Source organism: Triplophysa dalaica, chromosome 5 (assembly GCF_015846415.1).
Source record: "Triplophysa dalaica isolate WHDGS20190420 chromosome 5, ASM1584641v1, whole genome shotgun sequence".
NCBI classification, from domain to species: domain Eukaryota; kingdom Metazoa; phylum Chordata; class Actinopteri; order Cypriniformes; family Nemacheilidae; genus Triplophysa; species Triplophysa dalaica.
In genome coordinates this window covers 27,035,751-27,055,151 of record NC_079546.1, presented here as the reverse complement: position 1 = coordinate 27,055,151, position 19,401 = coordinate 27,035,751, and the positions used below count along the sequence as shown (strand labels likewise).

Below are 19,401 nucleotides of genomic sequence, written 5' to 3'. Positions count from 1 at the left end.
CCGCATTACATAAATATCACCGTGCCACTGTATGTTGGTTTGTCTGCGTTGCTTGCAACCATTTTGTTCTTTCTGTTTTTCAGGAACTACATTGTTTGGCATAGCAATATTTATGACTTCTATTTCTTCTCTACTCTTTATAAAAAAAAAAAAAAAATCGAACTTAGCTCTGTATACTGTGCACAGCAAAGTCCCTGGTGTAAAAATGTACACCCTGGTGTATATATGAATCCATACCTACGGGTGTACAAATTTACTCTGAATCAGAGTAACCTCAGTATAGGGGGCAATTATCACTATTAACAAACCATTAACTACATAATTCCCACCAATAAACTCTTCATTTGCTGCTTATAAATTGTTTGTACAGTAGTTGTTCGGTTTAGGTATTGGGTAGGATAAGAGAGGTAGAGTATGGTCATGCATAATATGTGCTTTTATAATTACTAATAAACAGCCAATGTGCCAATAATAGCCATGCTAATGTAATAGTGAGAATTGCCCAGTATACTGAAGTGTTACCAGATCTTCTTACATTTTTGGCATATAAAGTGTATGTCGATGATGTAGTTTACGTTTATGTTTTTTGGCATCATGCAGTTGCCGTAAAGCTCTGAAAACTAACTGCACCCTCCATCAGTAAACACACTAAAGAAGAGTCACTGCAACGGATATTAACAGATAATGTTCTTAACGTACAGTTGGTGTTCATTATGAATTTGCAGACAATTAAAATAAATCATTATATTCCATGTATAAAATAATATACTAGATATCTTAAGTAAAAAAAATTCTTTTAAAAGCGTTTATTGGCAAAAACCTGATATATGCAAAGAGTCAATATTTACAGTGTTGGGCCTTATTTTACATAACCTCTCAGAACTAATGACTCCCTGTAACCCGGATATTGCAAATCCTTTTGAGATGGTCAGTTTAATATAACAAAAAACAAATTATAAATATGTCTTTTAACAACATATATGACATTATATTTACAAATGATTAAATCAATTTGCCTGTTAGTGACGTTTGAACGTCGTTTCTTACTTTAAAACTATATCTAAAGGCTTAAACGACAGATAAAGTGCCCAGCACAACAGATATGACAGACTTTACTATAAACAATATACAAATACAATATTATGTATATAGTGTGATAAATAAATAAATAGCAGGCAATAAAAATAGTGTAAATGGTATAAACAGTGTAAAGTAGCCGTGTAATAAGCGGGAAAGTGTACAAGCAGCCAGCTGTTGTCGCGATAAAATCCTTTACTTAAACAATGTTAATGAAAAACACAACAGCTTCAGCAGAAACAAGCTTTGCTGGCAGCAAGCAATCATTGAGTCATGGTTAATCATGTTAATTGTTGATTTTTAGTGTTAATGGCATTGAATCAATATCACTTTTGCACAAAACATTGCTGAGATGTCAACAAATCCTTAGAAGGTCCTTAGTCTCACTACTGCTTGACACTTGTCAAAAACAGCAAACTGCTGCAACACAATTTTTTTTCCAAAAAAATCTTTCTTTATCTACGCTCTTGTATTCTTACTGAAATATTATTAAAAACAATGAAAGAGAAACGACTTCATGAGAGTCAAGGGCTCAACCGAAGCAAACACTAATCTCAATAATGCTGCTTTGTTGACGTTTCAAAAACATTTCGACATTAATTGCGTTTGCAAATGTGAACTTGATTAAATGCTATTAACATTGACAAATTATTTTTAAAATTTATTCAATAGTAATTGATTCAACTGTTATCTGGGTTGTTATATGCTTAAAGTGCATATTGCAAGTTGGAGTTCCCAGAGAGTAAATGTATGGAAAAATAGCATAGGAAATATATGTTCTTTAAAATATACTCATAAATGCGCTAACTGGGCTTCTGCCCAGATAGCAAATTTTTGCGGCCCAAATCTGGCCCACACCTTACTCCCCATACTCTGCTCATCTGGCCCACATATGGCGTGGAATGATGGCACTTGTGCGGTCCGCTCCTGTTTGCCAGATTTGGGCCACAGGCATGCCAAAGCTATGACACATGTCAAACATCAAAACAAATAAAGCAGAGCTGACCCAAATATAAACAACAATTCATTTCAATTCTGGCCCAGATTTATCCCAAAACCATCACCTTTCTGTGCTCCAGTTTGACAGAATTTATATTGAGTTTCATTATTATTATAGTGATGATTGAGTCATTAGTGTTGAACATCTGCTTTTCTAAATAAAAAAAATATTTGCCCAGACAAATACAAAACCTACAACCCGAAATACAACCCAGCTAACAAAAGTTTGTTATAAGAACGTTCCTGCTGTTAACAAACAGCATCAATGCAGATAAGTTCAACAAAAGCTACAAAAAAAGTATTTGCCCAAAGAAACATAACAACTGCAACCTGAAATACAACCCAGCTAACAACAACTTGTTTCAAATGTGAACATGGTAGATATCTTAGGGACCACCAACAAACAACACTGATAAGAGTATCATTTTAATATCTATTACAAATGTACTTTAGAAGTACAAATATATACAAGAGTAAATGTCAAGGGTCACGAGCCAAACTCAAGGAAACACTGATCACCATGATGGTGACTTTTGTCAGCTGGGAATGATCTTAAAACAAAAAAACTGACATTTTGAATGTTTTAAAATGTGAAAAAACTCCAAGGAACGTTTTTATAACAAACTTTTGTTAGCTGGGTTGTATTTCAGGCTGTAGTTGTTGTATTTCTCTGGGTACATTTTTTTTATTTTCAGAGGTGGACAATCCTGGGGCCAAAGAGTAAAAGTCCTGCCATATTTTTGTTTCACCCATGAACTCAGCAGCTGATTTCACCAGCGGAGGAACCAAAACATTCCTTTCAAGTCACAAGTCAAATCTCAAGTCCTCAAAGAGTTAATGTTAATGAGATCATTAAGTGAGTAATTTAATGATGATTGAGCATTAGTGATGAACACCTGCTGTAATTGAGATGTTGACGTTTTATTGGTTAAATGATGTCACCATCATGGAGATCAGTGTTTGCTTTTGTTGGACTCTTGACCCTATAGTTAGATTTTGCACTGTATCAGTTCATGTACTGTTATAAAGCAGAGAGATCAGTTCTGTGAAGTGTGTAATTCTTCACTTATTTTATACGATAAGTTGATCTAACACTGAAATGTTTACAGGCAGGATATTTCTTTTAGATCATAATCATGTTAATGTTTAGCGTAATGAACCCTGTACACTCGGTGTTTAAACAAACTGTTTATCTAAAAGTATCATTGAGAAAGTTCAATAGCAAAAAAGCACATGCTAAATTAAAACTTCTAGACAGACATCAAGAACCAGCATATGAAGCTCAACAATGGTGATGCTCAACAAAATGCTTCAAGATGCAATGCATGAAAAACTCCCATCATGCAATGCAGTATGACTTATAATTGTCACCACTGTTGAGGTTCATATGATAAATGTTCATGTCTAAAAGACTGATCCCAATATTGAAGCTTTATCGTGCCATTGATTTAGGAGGTTTTTATATCCAAATGCAGATCATAAACCTAGAGATTTAAACCAGAAATACAAACTATTCTGTTCCTTCAAGATTTGATTCAGCATTGAACAAATGTTTACCATGAAAAAAATATTGTAATTATTTAAGCAAGTATCTTTGAATAAGCCATTTATATAACGCTCGATTGTGTAATCCTGTACACCTAAATTGCTTTATAACCATAAGTGGGGAGTCTGTGAGAACACCAGTGCGCTCACGACATACCAGCATTCGGTTGAGAGAAGAGACTGAAGAAGACCCACAACCTATTACTGTACGACTCAAGAGCACAACTAAAGCAAACACTGACCACAATTATGGTGAATTTTTTTTTTTTTTCAGCTGAAGTCAGTTGTAGTTCTTGTGTTTCTCTTTGTCTTCAGTGATGTTGATTGTTAACGGCAGGTATTCATCACTCAATCATCATTAAATTACTCACTTAATGATCTCATTAACATTAACTCTTTGAGGACTTGAGACTTGCTTGTGACTTTAAAGGAATGTTTTGGTTCCTCCGCTGGTGAAATCAGCTGCTGAGTTCATGGGTGAAACAAAAATATGGCAGGACTTTTACTCTTTGGCCCCAGGATTGTCTGCCTCTGTATACTGCACATGTCGAATGTTTGGAGACCTCGTATAGACATCTGGCAGAGATATGGCAGACATCTTATTTATCAACGTTCAAAGCCGATCTACAGACGATGAAAAAATCTTAAGCAGACGTCCTCGCGAGGTACGTGTGCTATCTGGGTAACCTTGGGGTATGGTCCAATTTATCCTTCCACATTTGATTGAAATTTGAATGACCCTTACGCATGTTTTGAAGATGTCCATTTGTAGTCTTGTGCGTTTAAAAAAAAAAAAAGTGTATTATAATAAACTAAAAAACATGTGCGCCTCTGCTTCCTTGTCGAGAGCAATTACACGTCTCTGTCTGCTCCTTGCACCACCGAACCTGTGTTCCATTGTTTATTGGATTCCTTGGGTGCAATTCCCAGGGGGGCGTTGTCGTTACCTAAACCTAGCCAGAGAATAATACCATCCGGTTACAGGAGGATGATGCAATAAAGGCCTCCCAAGAGGGCTGTACTTTAAGGGGCGTAAAAGGAATCTCACCACTTCTATTATTGCCACATTTTAATATAATAACTGGTTTTGTGCCAGAGTACATACATTTACATTTGAAAGTAACAATCATAATCTCATGCTGTATTTTCATGGCAACCAGTGTGTTCCTGAACAGATATGCTGCACATTTCTGCTTTGGTGTTACATCTTTAGACAGACAAAAACAGAGCGAAGTAGTCTTGTATTCAGTTACAGCGTGAGGCTTACTGGGAAGAGACAGGTGATTTTTTTTAACTTTAAAGGATGTACATATATCGGGTGCACCTAAATATCAAGCTCTGACACCAAGGCAGCTTGCAGCAATTTACAAAACATTACATTTTATGGTATTGAACCCTGTTCAGTTCTATAAACGATTTTTACATGCAGTCACTTTTAACTCTTCCACAGCACACACACAGACACAAAAACGTAATAATAATGTTGTAATGCTAAAAGATGATTTAGGACTGCTTAAGGGTCATTGTCATGAGTTGAATCGCGTAGCCGAGACGGATCTTATCCCATAGCCACTGTGACGGTTTGGGAAGCTCTTGTCAGGCTCCCAGGAACCGACCACCCGGGAGGTGATATGATGGCTGGCAGTGAGGATCCCCCTCCGTGGGGAAAATCGGCTCTGCTGACTTACCTGCCTGTTCATGATGTAGCACAACGCACTGTAGACTGAGAGTGCTGAGGGCTGCTGATTATCCTCGACATTGGTTCTCAAACTACGTCTTTTGTGAGAAACTGGGCTGTAGGAACGGGGCAGGAACCATCTCGGATCTACAAATCAGCAATGGAATGGCTGGGGTCGCCCAATGGTATTCTCGATCTCCCTGGGGTCTTCCCATGGTCTTGAGTCCCGAGACGCCCAAGGGAAGTCGCTGCAGGAAGGGACAGTCCGCTGCACCATGTTGTAAGATTCCAGCAGTAATTCTACGTAGAGTTTGAAGTCTCGAAGTCGATCATGTTTGAAGGCTCCGAAGAACAAAAGGTGAATGAATGCAGCACGCCGTCTCCCTTTTATACCTGGATATCCTGAATTTCTGTAAGGGCATTTGTCTCATTACCTGCATCTGCCCATCACTAATTTCCCCTAATTAGTGTTCCCTTTTAAACCCTTAGCATTCTCTGTCCTATGCGGTTTGTCATACGTCCAACGTATCATTATACGTCTCTGTGTAATCTGTTCTGTTCAGATATTTGGTATGTGGATTATTTCCCTACGAATCGTCTCGTTCCTGTTTTGTCTGTTCGTGTGTTTTGGATTACGGTGTTAAAAAAATGTATCTACTTATTATTTTCCAGTACTATAACTTCATAATTAAAAGGAACAATGGAGACTGTTTTGAAGTGTTTTGTTATTATTGCGGGTGCTGGGTGATATCCTAATCTTCCAAAACTTTCGTTTTGGCCGGTAGTCTCCCGTTTCTTTATTTATCATGGAACCTCTTGTAACATTTGATACCCACACTGTAAAAAATGTTCCGTAATTTTTACGGAAAAATACTGGCAGCTGTGGTTGCCTGTAAAATTCCGTAAAAAATACAGGAAAAGAATGTAAACAGTCTTGCAGTTTAAAACTTCAGGGCACAAACTTCAAATTGTGTATGAACTTAATACATTTGAGTCTTTTATATTAACAACATTTCTTTATACAAAATGAAAACTTGGTCCAAATTACATTTACTTAATTTACTTTTAAAGTCACTTTTAAACAAAGCATCATGCAAGCATGACATCAGAATATCTTTGCCTGACCGTGACTTGAACACAGACTCCACTCTTCAGCTTAGTGGTGACCCACAAAACACTTAATATCAGAAAAGAAAAGAGAAAATACAAATTCCGTAGTTTTTACGGAAAAATACCGGCAGCTGTGGTTGCCAGCAAACTACCGTAAAATTATGGGAACATCCTGTTTTTATTCATCCAATCAATTCACATTAGAAAACATGAGCCACGCCTACTATTCATTTTGGAAACACGACAGAATACTGAAGACGATCATCACTTCTGCTTCACAGGAACTGCAGCCTAACAGTCATGACTTGATGCTTTATTGGTGTATCAAAGTCACCGTTTTTGTGATCAGGGTTTGCTTTAGTTGGGGTCTTTCAGCCGTCATAAATAAGTTTACAGTTTTCTTAGTGCTGTTATGACATTGTTTTATATAAAACATAGTCTTGTAGCACATCAAATGAAAGTGTGATTAGGTATTTACTAAATCTTTATCTGGGATGTTGTTTAATTACTTATTGTATTTTTTGTTCAAAGCGCCTCAATGAATCTACTTTTAAAATTCACATTTCCTGGAATTGTCAATCTAAATAGTTTGCATTTTGTCTTTGACTCAGACATCAAGAATCAGTGTATGAATCTCAACAGTGGTGACTAACAAATGAAAAGCTTACAGCTGCAATGCATGCTGGGAGTCATTGATGAGTTCTGTGCTTTGATGATACCCAGAATGCATTGCGTTTATCTTTAGAGGTTTTTTCTGTTGTCACCATTGTTGAGACAAACTGTTATATTCTAGATATTTGCTAGAACATTTATTATGTGTTAGATGTGCTGTTAAAGACATTCAGTATATTAATTAATTTCATTCAATATCATAAATGAGGACAACAAGTAACTTAAAGCACTACCTAAACTCTTGAACATGTACTTTACCACCAACACAAATAATTTATTGCGTTAGCTTTATCTGAGCTTTCCACCCACCTGAGTCAGTGTTTCTCAACTATTTGACAGAATTTGTATTGAGTTTCATTATTATTATAGTCATGATTGAGTTATTAGTGATGAACATCTGCTTTTTAAAATAAAGAAATATTTGCCCAGAGGAATACAACAACTACAACCTGAAATACAACCCAGCTAACAAAAGTTTGTTATAAGAACGTTCCTTTTAAAATATTCAAAATGTCATTTTTTATGTTTTAAGATCATTCCCAGCTGACAAAAGTAACCATCATGGTGATCAGTGTTTCCTTGAGTTGGGCTCGTGACCCTTGACATTTACTCTTAAACATAGACGTACTTATAAAGTACATTTGTCAAAGAAATTGAAATGATGCTCTGAGCAATGGTGTTGGTTGTTGTCAGTGAGATATCTACCATGTTTACATTTGAATAAATTACGGTCCTGCTGATCTTGAAATTACATTAAAACATCTGGGAATTTGATTACATTTTTCAGTCTCCAAAGCTTTTTTGAAAAAAAAAAAGACTCCTAATTTAGACACACAGACATGAAGAATCAGTTTATGAATCTCAACAATGGTAAGAATAAACAAAAGAAAACTTCATGCTGTGATGCATGCTGGGTAACATCATAGCACAAAACTAATTAATATTTCCCAGCATGCATTGCGGTTGATCCGCTAATCTGAGTTAGTTGGTTGTTTCTCACCATTGCTGAGATTCATACATTGATTCTTGATATCTGTGTGATTCTAAAATGTTGTTTGATAAAAATACATCCGTTTTTCACATATCTTTCAAGATATCTAAAAACAGTCAAGTTTCCTGATTTTACAATGTCCTTTCAGGATCTTTAGCATAGCACTCAACCTAAATGAGTACTGAATCAAGCTATAACATCACAGAGGTTTCACCAATACCATTAGGTTAGGTTCATATTTGCTCCGCCATGACAAGTGCACTTCATAAGAACCCAATTTCAGCAGTTCAAACATACCTTTGCTCAGGGGTCAAGATCCCAACTCAAGGAAACACTGATCATCATGATGGTAACATTCTTAAAACACAAAACATTTTTTACGTATTCAAACATGTGAAAAACCTCTAAGGAACGTTCTTATAACAAATGTTTGTTAGCTGGGTTGTATTTCAGGCTGTTTTTCAGGTTGTAGTTGTTATGTTTCTCTGGGTAAATACTTTTAATGTAGTTTTTGTTGAACTTTTCTGCAGTGATGCTGTTTGTTAACAGCAGATGTTCATCACTAATAACTCAATCATCACTACAATAATATTAAAAATCATTAGAAATTCTGTCAAACTGGAGCACAGAAAGGTGATGGTTTTGGGATAAATCTGGGCCAGAATTGAAATGAACTGTTGTTTATATTTGGTTTAGTTCTGCTTTAATTGTTTTGATGTTTGACATGTGGCATAGCTTTGGCATGCCTTTGGCCCAAATCTGGCAAACAAGAGCGGACCGCACAAGTGCCATCATTCCACGCCATATGTGGGCCAGATGAGTAAAGTATGGGGAGTAAGGTGTGGGCCAGATTTGGGCCGCAAAAATTTGCTATCTGGGTATATATTATTAAAAACCATACAACTTTAGGCTATACAAACTATACGCAAAGCCTTTCCATCACATTCGGAAAATAAGTCTGTTGCGTGTCTAACCAAATCACAAAAGGATCCAACTTAAGTTTACTACGCAAACTGCTTTCCAATGGTCGCAGTGCATATTTACTTCCAAGTCTTCTATGTGGCACGGCCATACAAACCGAGCGTTTCTCCAGCTGGCCTCAAAACCTGGGTAGAAAATAGCCTATTACATATTGTTTGCTTATGTTTTCAAGTTTCAAAAGCAGGAGAACTTCATAAGTTGACCTCAGACAATAGTGTAACAAATTTAACTGTAATAATTGTCATCTAACTTTATTTCGTCATTTGAGGTCGGCGGTAATAGCGTAGCACACCACCTTTTTTGGACTACACTACTGCAGTATTGGTACAATCTTTGAACTCATTAATATCTGTGTCTGCTGCATCATGGGTAATCTTTCGATCTGTGGTTTGTAAGAAGTGTGAAGATGGCCTCACTCATGTCCTGCTTTTGTGTGTTTGCAGATAAAAGAAGAACGGAGGTGTGATCAGCTTTAATGAAGGCTGTGCGTCTGCTCTTGCAGGAAAGTCTTGTGTTGAATGAATTTGGAAAAAACCATCATCATGTTAGTCCTGTTAAAGTCTCTGACAACAAACGTCATAACTGAGCACTGTGTCAAACTATTTCAAGAAAACAGAAGTAATTTATAAATGTCAGCACTAAAGAACAGAATGTCTTCTAGTCTGTTATTGTCATGACTCCGTCAATGAGAAAAGAGGAAATGAGAAACACAGGAAGAGTTACAAATGTTCTCATGAAGGAAGTAGATGTTGAGAACAGACTCAGTAAGAGAAACACAACATGACTGAGAAGAGTGATATATGTCTGCTGGGACTGATCCTTCTCTCTTCACTATTCACAGGTAAACTATACAACACATTTATTTCTTCAGATTTCATTTCATTTTTCTCACTGACATTCTGACAAACATGTTCAGTTTCATCTTGTCACATTTATCATAGAGTTCATGTGTCATGAATGGTAGACAGAGAACCCAGACGCAGACAGAGGTGGTGGAAATCAATTACTTTAATAGATAAACTTAAAGCAAAAAGCCACAAGGGCAGGGTTCAAATTGAGGGGGGGCTGGAGAGGTCCCTGACCCCTCATAAGCCTTAAGGGACCTCTCTTATACTCTAAAATAATGAACTTGAGGGAGCCCTCTGGTTTTTCATTAAAACTATACCACTAAAAAAGTGAAATTATTTTTGTCAAATCAACACGTTAAATCATGAAATTTGTACAAATAACAGACAAATGTGTTTTAGGACGTAAATTAAAATGTCCGAAAAATCCATCCATGCTCAAGGGCACCACACAGTATTCAATGAATCCGCTGTGTGCGGATCTTCTTATATTGAAAACTTAACAGTTAGGCTATATATTTTTGATATGCAAGACTTTCTTTATGAAAGTTGTCAAAACAGATGTGACGCGGTAGGCCTACTGAGCCACTGAAGGGACATACTGGTGGAAAAATAGGAAAAGGGAGGGTAAATATTTTCCTCTCCCCAACATTACGTTCCTTTGCAAAAAATGTGCGCTCATTTCCCCAAGAATATCTATCCATCCCTCAGTAAACTTTCCCATTCCCCAGAGAAAATTTGGCCTTCCCTTCTGCAAACATGAGCTCGGACTTGCTGTGCGTTCAGACTGCCGCCGTCGAGAGCGCCAAAGATGCCAGAATTCATTCATTTTCAATGTCAGCTAGCGGCGAGGAGCAGCACAGCGCGTCTTGGCCTTTGAGGGTGTCAAGGAGAGTTGAAATCAGGTTAACTTTATTGAAATGAGCTATGACGCGTTTCGGTGGCAACCAATCGTGACGTAGGAGCAGGGCAGTATTTATGATACATGTATTTAAAATACGTATTTTAAATACAAAATAGTACTTTGTAATTTGTATTTGATTGGGTTAATGAAAATGTCCTCATATTATGTATCAAAATACTTCAGTTTATGTATTTTTGTAGTTTCAAAAATACTTCAAATACTTTGTAGGAAGTCTACGTGATGACGTCATAAAAGTGCGGCCTCTGATTGGTGCCTACTGGGAAGTTTGCCCGGACCTGGGTTGAGCTAAATTAAATTGCTTTAATAGATTTAGTTTTTGTTAAGTTTTCGTCCTACACTTAAAAGTAAGGTATTTATTAATTTATTTTAAAAATACATTTTGATATATTTTTGCCCAGCCCTGCCTAGAAGTCTACCGCTTGAGTGGATTCCAGAGAATGCAACCCTGTAAACTATGGTTCCGATCACATTTGATCCCAAGTAAAATGGAGGAGAGGTTGAGTAATGCTGTGGCTGGTTTCCCAATCATATATACGATGCGTCCCTGTTTGCGTATAGGGACATAAATAATAAAAAAATGTTTGGAAAAAGATGTCTTAGATTGTTTGTGTTACTGGTGCATACTGGTGAGTTAATGATGATGTGCATTTACGTTATTCATTTTCAGTAAATAAGCGGAATTTCATGCTAACTTTAGCGTCAGAGCATGCACAACAGTGTTACTGCTGCAGAATATTATTTTGTTAGCAAACGTTTAACTACAATAAAGTTCTTTCCACCGATAAATTTCTGGTGTTCAGTCTGCACAAAGATCAACAAGCTTGTTTGCTTTGCGACCCCTTTAAATGCAAGAAAAGATGTTGATCTACGTCAGAGCGCTCAAGACTCTTTCTACAGTGTTGTTGGCAGGGTGGCCAGAGCGATCTTTGACGCTCTTGACGGCGGTGATATGTACAGTTAGACGAGAAGGAGATAAATCACGTTAAAACGCTCATACAGAAATGGACAGATAGCCACTTCCCAGATAACAACCAAACCAGATAATTGTTGTGGCCAAATTTCTGAACACGGTTACTTACTGACAACATCACAAAGTTAGGTTGTGGCAACAAATCCAGTAATATCACTTTTTTCAGTTGTCACAACGTTAATAGATTACATAGTCAAAACGTAGGTGTGGTCATCAGAATAAAATCATAACATTAACATACCGTGACAACGTCAGATAGTTATTAATATATTCATATATTAATGACAAATGCATACTCAAAATGCAGTTAATTTATTGTACACCAGTACACAACAACATTTTTTTTGTTTTGTTTCAACAACTGTCAAAATAATAAAATAAAAAATTCAAGAAACGTGAAACAGGTTTATATCAAAACAGTCATTTGTATAACACTTATTTTAGTACATTATTGGTATAAAATAGTTAAAGTATAAAAAAGTTAAAAAAAAAAGTATAAAGACAATGTACATATGATTTAAGCATGCTACAAAATTATTTACAGATAAATATTAACAAAAACACTTTGAAATGAGTGTTACTAAATGTGATGTTGTTGGTCTTTTGTCATTATTCTGCTGTTTTCAGTCTTCAGTGCATTTTCCGGTTTGCCATGGTCACTCTTAGCAGCTACAAGTGCTTAATAATATAAAAGGAAAGGAAAATTTTAATTGTTAAGAAAAAAATAAAAAAACTTTTAATTCTTATTGCTATCAATAACATTTTACAATGAGTGAAATCCCAGCAAGAAAGACATCAAACCTAGACAAAATCTTTATCAATTGTATTTTGTGATTAAAACAATGTAGACTACAATGCAAAATAAAAAAGTAACAGCAATATCGATAGCATGGTCTCTGCACAAAATAAAAATATATCTTTCAATTTCTCCTCATGTTGACCTCTTACAGTACGTGGACATTTATTTGTGTAATATGGTCAAATTACTATGATCCAAACTATCATGTGATGGAAGCTTGTACTCGTGGCTTCATCTTTTTTTTTTGAGGAGTGGTTAGTGGACTCGCAAGAGCCTTGACACAATAAGAACACTGCGCGAGGGGGTAAAACAACAAAAACAGAAGATAATGACACAGATATGACGGAACACAATAGACTGACTAAACTAGACTTACAACATTTGACATAAACTACAACTGACTCCACTTGACTTTGACTAGACATAGAATCTCCTCAGAGCACGAAATTGACGCAATGTCTTTTAAAATGTCATAAAGCAAAACGAACCGGCACGAGACAGAAAACAAGAGGGGACAAAATCAGTAGAGGAACAGATGTAGGGCATTAAACCATTAAATCGTCATTCATGAAGAAAAGAGAGGGCGGGGTCAAAGACGAGACCGGAGAGAGCAGTGGACACACCAAAACAAACAATGCCAAGACTCTTTCAACACTTAACACGTGTGTACTGCTACGATCATGACACAAGACTAGAAAACAAGGAATGACTTCCTTGAACAAGGAACAAGGAAGCAGGATCAAGACATCATGTGTCTTATTCTAGCATTCGAATGTCAAGAGTCAACTAGATCACATTAAATTCTGTCAAATCTTCTGATTTATATGATGTAAAAATAATACAAATATATCTGAGAAAAAATAAACTTTTTGAATATATTGTGATGCATTAATATGAATGATGTCATCTGCTCTTTCAGGTGTGAGTGGGACACAAGTGATTCGTGTGTTCATCAGTTCTTGTGAAAGTGTGTCTCTGTCCTGTTATAATGCTCTTCATCAATGCTCCTCAACTACATGGATCTACAATAATTATACAAGATCATCTACAGTAGAAGTGTTTACTGGAGGAATAAAGAAGAATAACACAGAGAGATCTGAGAGACTGAGTCTGACATCTGACTGCTCTCACAACATCTATAACACAACACAACATGATGGTGGACTTTACACCTGAAGACAATATGTGAATGGACATCAACATGGACCTGATTCAGATGTTAATCTACATGCTCTTCATGGTCAGTGTTTCTCTTCATTTATATGAACACATGTTTAACTTCAGATCACAGTTCTCTTTATCTCTTGTGTTTTCACTGAAACTCATGAGTACTGAGAGTGTGTTGTGTGATTTGTGTTTCAGTGTCTTCATCATCATCATCATCACAGACTGAGATAAGAGCAAACACATCTGTCACTCTCTCCTGTCAGCTGTTTACATATAACTGTGATCATGAGTTCAGTTATTATGGATATCAGCTGGTGTGGATGAATCAGACTGATGTTGATCTACAGACAGACTCCAGATATCAGATTAGATCAGATGAACTCTGTCTCATCTCTCTGACTACAACACTCGTGAATGAAGACGACAACACAGAGTTGAGATGTGTGCTCAAACACAAGAATGACATCAAGACCTCAGTCACATATACTGTCAGATTTACAGGTAAGACATCACTCTGACAGGAGTGTCCTGAACTCAAAGTGACTTCAGTCATTAAACTCTGTACTGATGATGAAGAAATGACATAAACATGAAATATGATTGTGATGTTCTACAGTATGATGTCTCTGAACATTCATCATCTTCTACAGATTCAAACAAGATTCTAGTGACCACCACAAACCCTGAGAGATTCTCAACTCTTAACACAACAGAAACTACACAACAACAACAACAACAACAACAACAACAACAACAACAACAGCAACAAGGTACATCATCACCATCTGTGTGTGTGTTTTTGTGTGTTTGTTTCCACATTATGACTCATCTAAACTAAAACTAAACTTTGTTTTTTACAGCATCATCTACAACATCAATAATAATAAGAGGTATGAAGTGTTGATTGTGATCCATGTGTCCTGTTACATAAGTACATGAGTGAAACTCTCACTGAACTCATCTTGTGTTTGTTTCTCATGTGTAGTGTTTGAGAGTTTGATGGATTTAATGGTGTTCTTGTGTCTTCTAGTGATTCTAGTGATTGTTGAGGTGTCAGTGTTTGCTGCTCCTACTGTCATTCTTCTTCAGATCATCTGTGCAGGAAGAGCGCATGAGTTTTCATCATCATCATCATCATCATTCACCTGAAACAATCCAGAAAACAAACAGCAGAACTTCATCACTTTTATTGACTTTTATCTTCTCAGAAAACAGAAGAAGGACTCAGAACGCTCATCCATAAGACACAGTGATGTCAGCAGTTTGGGAATAAAATCCTTTTTATGAGTAAATTACTGCGAGCTTTATTTGATCAGATTTTATACCATTTGTCGAAATGCAACTTGAGTCTCTCACCTGATAAAACAAAATTTCCTGTCAGAGTAACTTTGTTCCAGTCAGTAAATAAGAACCTCAAAAAAGTGTTGTTACTCTTGTCAGACAGCGTTCTGTCAGTTTACGAGTACATTTTTCATTTAAAATGCGATTTACAAAACTCTTTAATCCACTGTTGTGAAATTAGAGCTTCGAAGAAACGATCAGCGATCCTGTCATGCGCAGTTCAGCTGTGCGCGCGCTGCTCTGAATTTGAGCCAAGATGGGAGGGCGCGTGCTATTTACTTTCACATACAACACAGAGCATTACATTTACATTTAATTTTATGCATTTGGCAGAAGCTTTTATCCAAAGCTTACATTAATAAACATATACATTTATACTTATGTATATGCAATCCCATGGGATCGAACCCGCAACCTTGCGTTGCTAACGCACTGCTCTTACCACTGAGCTACAGGAACGCTCAGTAAGAGCTCAGTGGTATCAGCAGCCAGCATAGCGTGTTAAATCTCTTGTAAATCTGATTTACAATGTCAGACTAAATCTATTTTAAAAAAGCGTCATAATTGTCTTGTGAATCGTCAAAGTTACGCATGGGCTACAATAAATGGTAATGAAATAACTTGCTTGCGACCTGGCAGTTACATTACCATCAGGTCATGTTGATATCAAAATATTACCAATAGTTTACATAACTGGACCGTTCTTGGTTACCCTGCAACGTAAGGAGACGGTAAATGTGACGTTATGAATGGGTCATTTAATTGCTAAGAATTTACGAGCCTAGGATGTGTACTTTAAATTACCAGTAGGTCATGTAATTACCAAAATACTATGAATATTGTACGTAACTGGACCATTTTTGGTTATCTTGTAACATCAAGAGTTTGTGCAGGGGATGTCATGAATTGGTCATTTAAGGGTAATAAAAGATGCTTGGGATGTGCCAGCTACGTTGCCACCTGGTAAATCATGAAATTACCAAAAATGACCAATAAATTATGTGAGTAATGCTTTTAAACTATGCTTATTGTCACACAAGTATTAAACGGATAGTTCACCCCATAATGAAACATCTATCAACAATTACTCACATTCAAATTGCTCTTATCCTGTATTTTTATCTGTTGAACCCAAAATAAGATATTTTGGATAAATTTAGGAAAGTAAACAGTTCTGGGTCACCATTGACTTTAGTAGTGTTTTGTTTGGTTAAGCACTGTGAGAATTTGGGTCTTGCCTCTTCCCACATATTATGTGAAATTTATTGCAATGTTTATTGTACACAAATTATGTCTAATCGTACTTCAGTTAAAGTGCTGACAAAGCTAACAAAATGTTCCAGAACATCGTGCTGCCTTTTGCTAATAATATTAATGTACTTCTAAGAATCTTAGAAAAAGGAACTAACTCACGTGAATAATATCAATATAGGTCTGGTATGTTTCCATGACATATCTTTTCATGACATATTTACTTCCTCTTTTATGAATATAAGTCATTTATAATCAATAAACTTTGGACTCAGATTGAACTGCACTTCTGTGTCTGTGTCATTCTTGGTTCCCAGGCCTGCAACTTTGTGTGTTCCATCGACTAGAATCTTTAACCTTCTACCTAGACAAAGGGGACAAAAAGTTATATTCTTACAGTTGGGGCTCAGTCCGTGAAAGGGGGAAGATCTCTTTGAACCAAGAGACCAAAGCATTCCTGGGGCAGGCGCCACCGACGATCGGTCAAGGACCTACATAAAAAGGGGAAAGTGTTTTTTCGTATTTCTGAAGAAATATAAAGCTTACCCTGTAGGATTCCTGTGAGTGACTTTTCAAAGTTTCTATTGCTGCTTTTTTTAACTGTATTATTTGTGTCAGTGCCAGTATTGAAGTGAAAGATGGGGAGTTCTGTTTCAAGACCGTTGCCTGGCGAAACGCTAGTGACAGTTATGTACAGAAATAATCAAGGTTTGTACGTTGAACCGTATGTTAGAAACCTAGCAGGATGGTCACGAGTACAAAACCTTAAAACTCAATGGTTTGGGTAAGAGCTGGCAACACAGTTAATGTGAGACCGTTAAGAATGTCTGATATGGAAGCAATTTGTAAAAGTTTGCCTTCTCCACAGGAAGCGGGTAAATATGTGTCGATTTTGCAAACACATACAATTTCACATTTCACATGTAGCGACTTTCGAACATTGTTGTTAAGAACACTCAAAAAAGATGTAACGGAAGATATGCTGATTGAAAAGTGTCCCGTATTATCAATCGACAATGATAAAATCACCAGCAGAGGTACGGCTGCCAACCCGCATGAATTGTTTTGGGAAATTTCTGCAAATGTTGAAATATTCTTTAAACAGTTGAGAGTTATTCTTGATGAACGTTTAGGAAGCCAACACTAAGCAGGCAGCAAGAGAATCAGCGCCTCAATTCTTTGTGCGTTTTAAGAAAGCGTGGACCTTTGAAAAATTACATAAAGCCTCGGTTACAGGCTACCAACCAAAGGGGAACAGCAGCCGTACTTCTCTGAATCTGCAGCAACCACATCTTAGCCATAAGAGGAAGTCTAATATAATATGTTTATACTGCGGCAAAAGGGGCCGTTTCAAAAGAGAGTGCAAGCAGTTGCAAAACTTTAAGTCACCTCAGCCAAACTCTGGTGACACACACTCACCACAGCGGAGGAACGAGAACTCGGGTGCTACATATCGAACCCAGTTCGAACCCAGTGATGTCAGTTCTCAATTATGTATGATGACCCTAACATTTTCAAATAATGGGGAGGAATTGCCTTATTTTTCTATTATGGTGAACGGGCAGCCTCAAACCTTTCTGCTTGATAAAGGTGCAGATGCTTCGTCTTTGACTTCAAATAGTTATGAGGGTCCTATAACTAATCAAATAATTCACTCTGTGGGAATTTCCGGAACTGACATTGCCTGTGCTGTGACGCCTCCATTGGAGGTTAAAGCCGCTGAAACAGGTTTTAAAGCCTCGAAAAAGAGAAACTGCAATGGGTCAAAGCTAAGGTGACCTATTTAGGACAAGTGCTGACGCAGGGTCTCATTGCAATATCCACAGACAGGGTCCAGCTGATCAGAAATGTTAAGTCCCCACAAACAGTGCAGCATCTCCACAGCTTCCTGGGACTCATTAACTATTGTAGATCGTGGATACCTTACTGTGCGATTCATGATAAGCACCTGAGGGGTCTGATCGATCACCAAACGCAGCCAAACACACCACTGACGTGGACTGCGGAGGTGGAGACAAACATTTCAATGCCTTGAAAGCAGCTATCACAACCGCACCAGCATTGGGCCTACCGGACTACACAAAGCCTTTTCACTTACATGCCAGAGAGTCAGAGGGTGTCCTGTTGCAACAGCATGGTTCTCACTATAGAACAGTAGTATATCTGTCTGAAAAGAAAAGTTAGATAACATAGTCACAGGTATGCCAGCATGTCTAAGTGCTGAGGCTGCAGCGGCTCTGATTGTGCAGATGGCTGAGAAAACTGTTCTGTCGCGCCCATTAACATTGTATGCATCACATCAGGTAGGCGCAATTTTACACAACATGCAAATATAACACATGACAGCGCAATGACGCTCAGGTTACGAGGCTACTCTGCTGGCAAAAATAAAACTTACCAATCAAACAACAGCAAACATTAATCCTGCTTTGCTGGGTATTTTCGGTATGGTAGACATGGCAGACTTGAATGTTGAACATGATTTCATCTTTGAACTGACAATCTCTTACTCTTCTAGGGTTGATATGTTGGATACACCCCTAGAGGGGGGACGAGACTACAATTTGGCTCAAGCAGCAGAGTTGATAGCATTAATACGGGCTTGTGAGCTGATGACAGAGAAGCGAGCAACAATTTACGCAGACTCTAAGTATGCGTGGAGTGTTCTTCACCATTATGCTAAAATGTGGGAAGCAAGAAGTTTCAAAACAGCTGATGGTAAACTCATAGCACACGCAAATCTGACAGTTAACCAAAGCAGTATTTCCGCTCGAAGTGGCCATAGTGAATGGTCATGGTCAAAGGTCATGCTTCGAGGGAGGATGAACAGACTATAGGTAACTGAAGGGCGAATGTACCTGACATTGACATCAAAATCCTGCAAAGTCAACCAACACAGGGAGACTTAGAGCATTGGAGCAAACACTCAAAACACTCCTAACAAAAGCCGTAATCGATACGGGAAAATAGTGGGTCGATTTGTTGCCCGCAGTCTTTACAAAGTAAGAATGACCCCATCTTCAACGACAAGATTGTCACCTTTTGAAATA

At 37.4% G+C, this 19,401-nt stretch overlaps 2 protein-coding genes across 2 annotated transcripts in view; one reads left to right on the top strand and one right to left on the bottom strand.

The window, feature by feature from the left end:
- LOC130420700 (uncharacterized) overlaps nt 1-19,401 on the top strand; it is a 195,940-nt gene that overhangs the window by 132,968 nt on the left and 43,571 nt on the right. The window lies entirely within an intron of this gene.
- LOC130420702 (uncharacterized) overlaps nt 1-19,401 on the bottom strand; it is a 195,470-nt gene that overhangs the window by 142,039 nt on the left and 34,030 nt on the right. Inside the window, exon 2 of the mRNA XM_056748193.1 lies at nt 10,458-10,475. Within this exon, the coding sequence (XP_056604171.1) occupies nt 10,458-10,475 (18 nt within the window). The remainder of the gene's footprint in view (nt 1-10,457; nt 10,476-19,401) is intronic.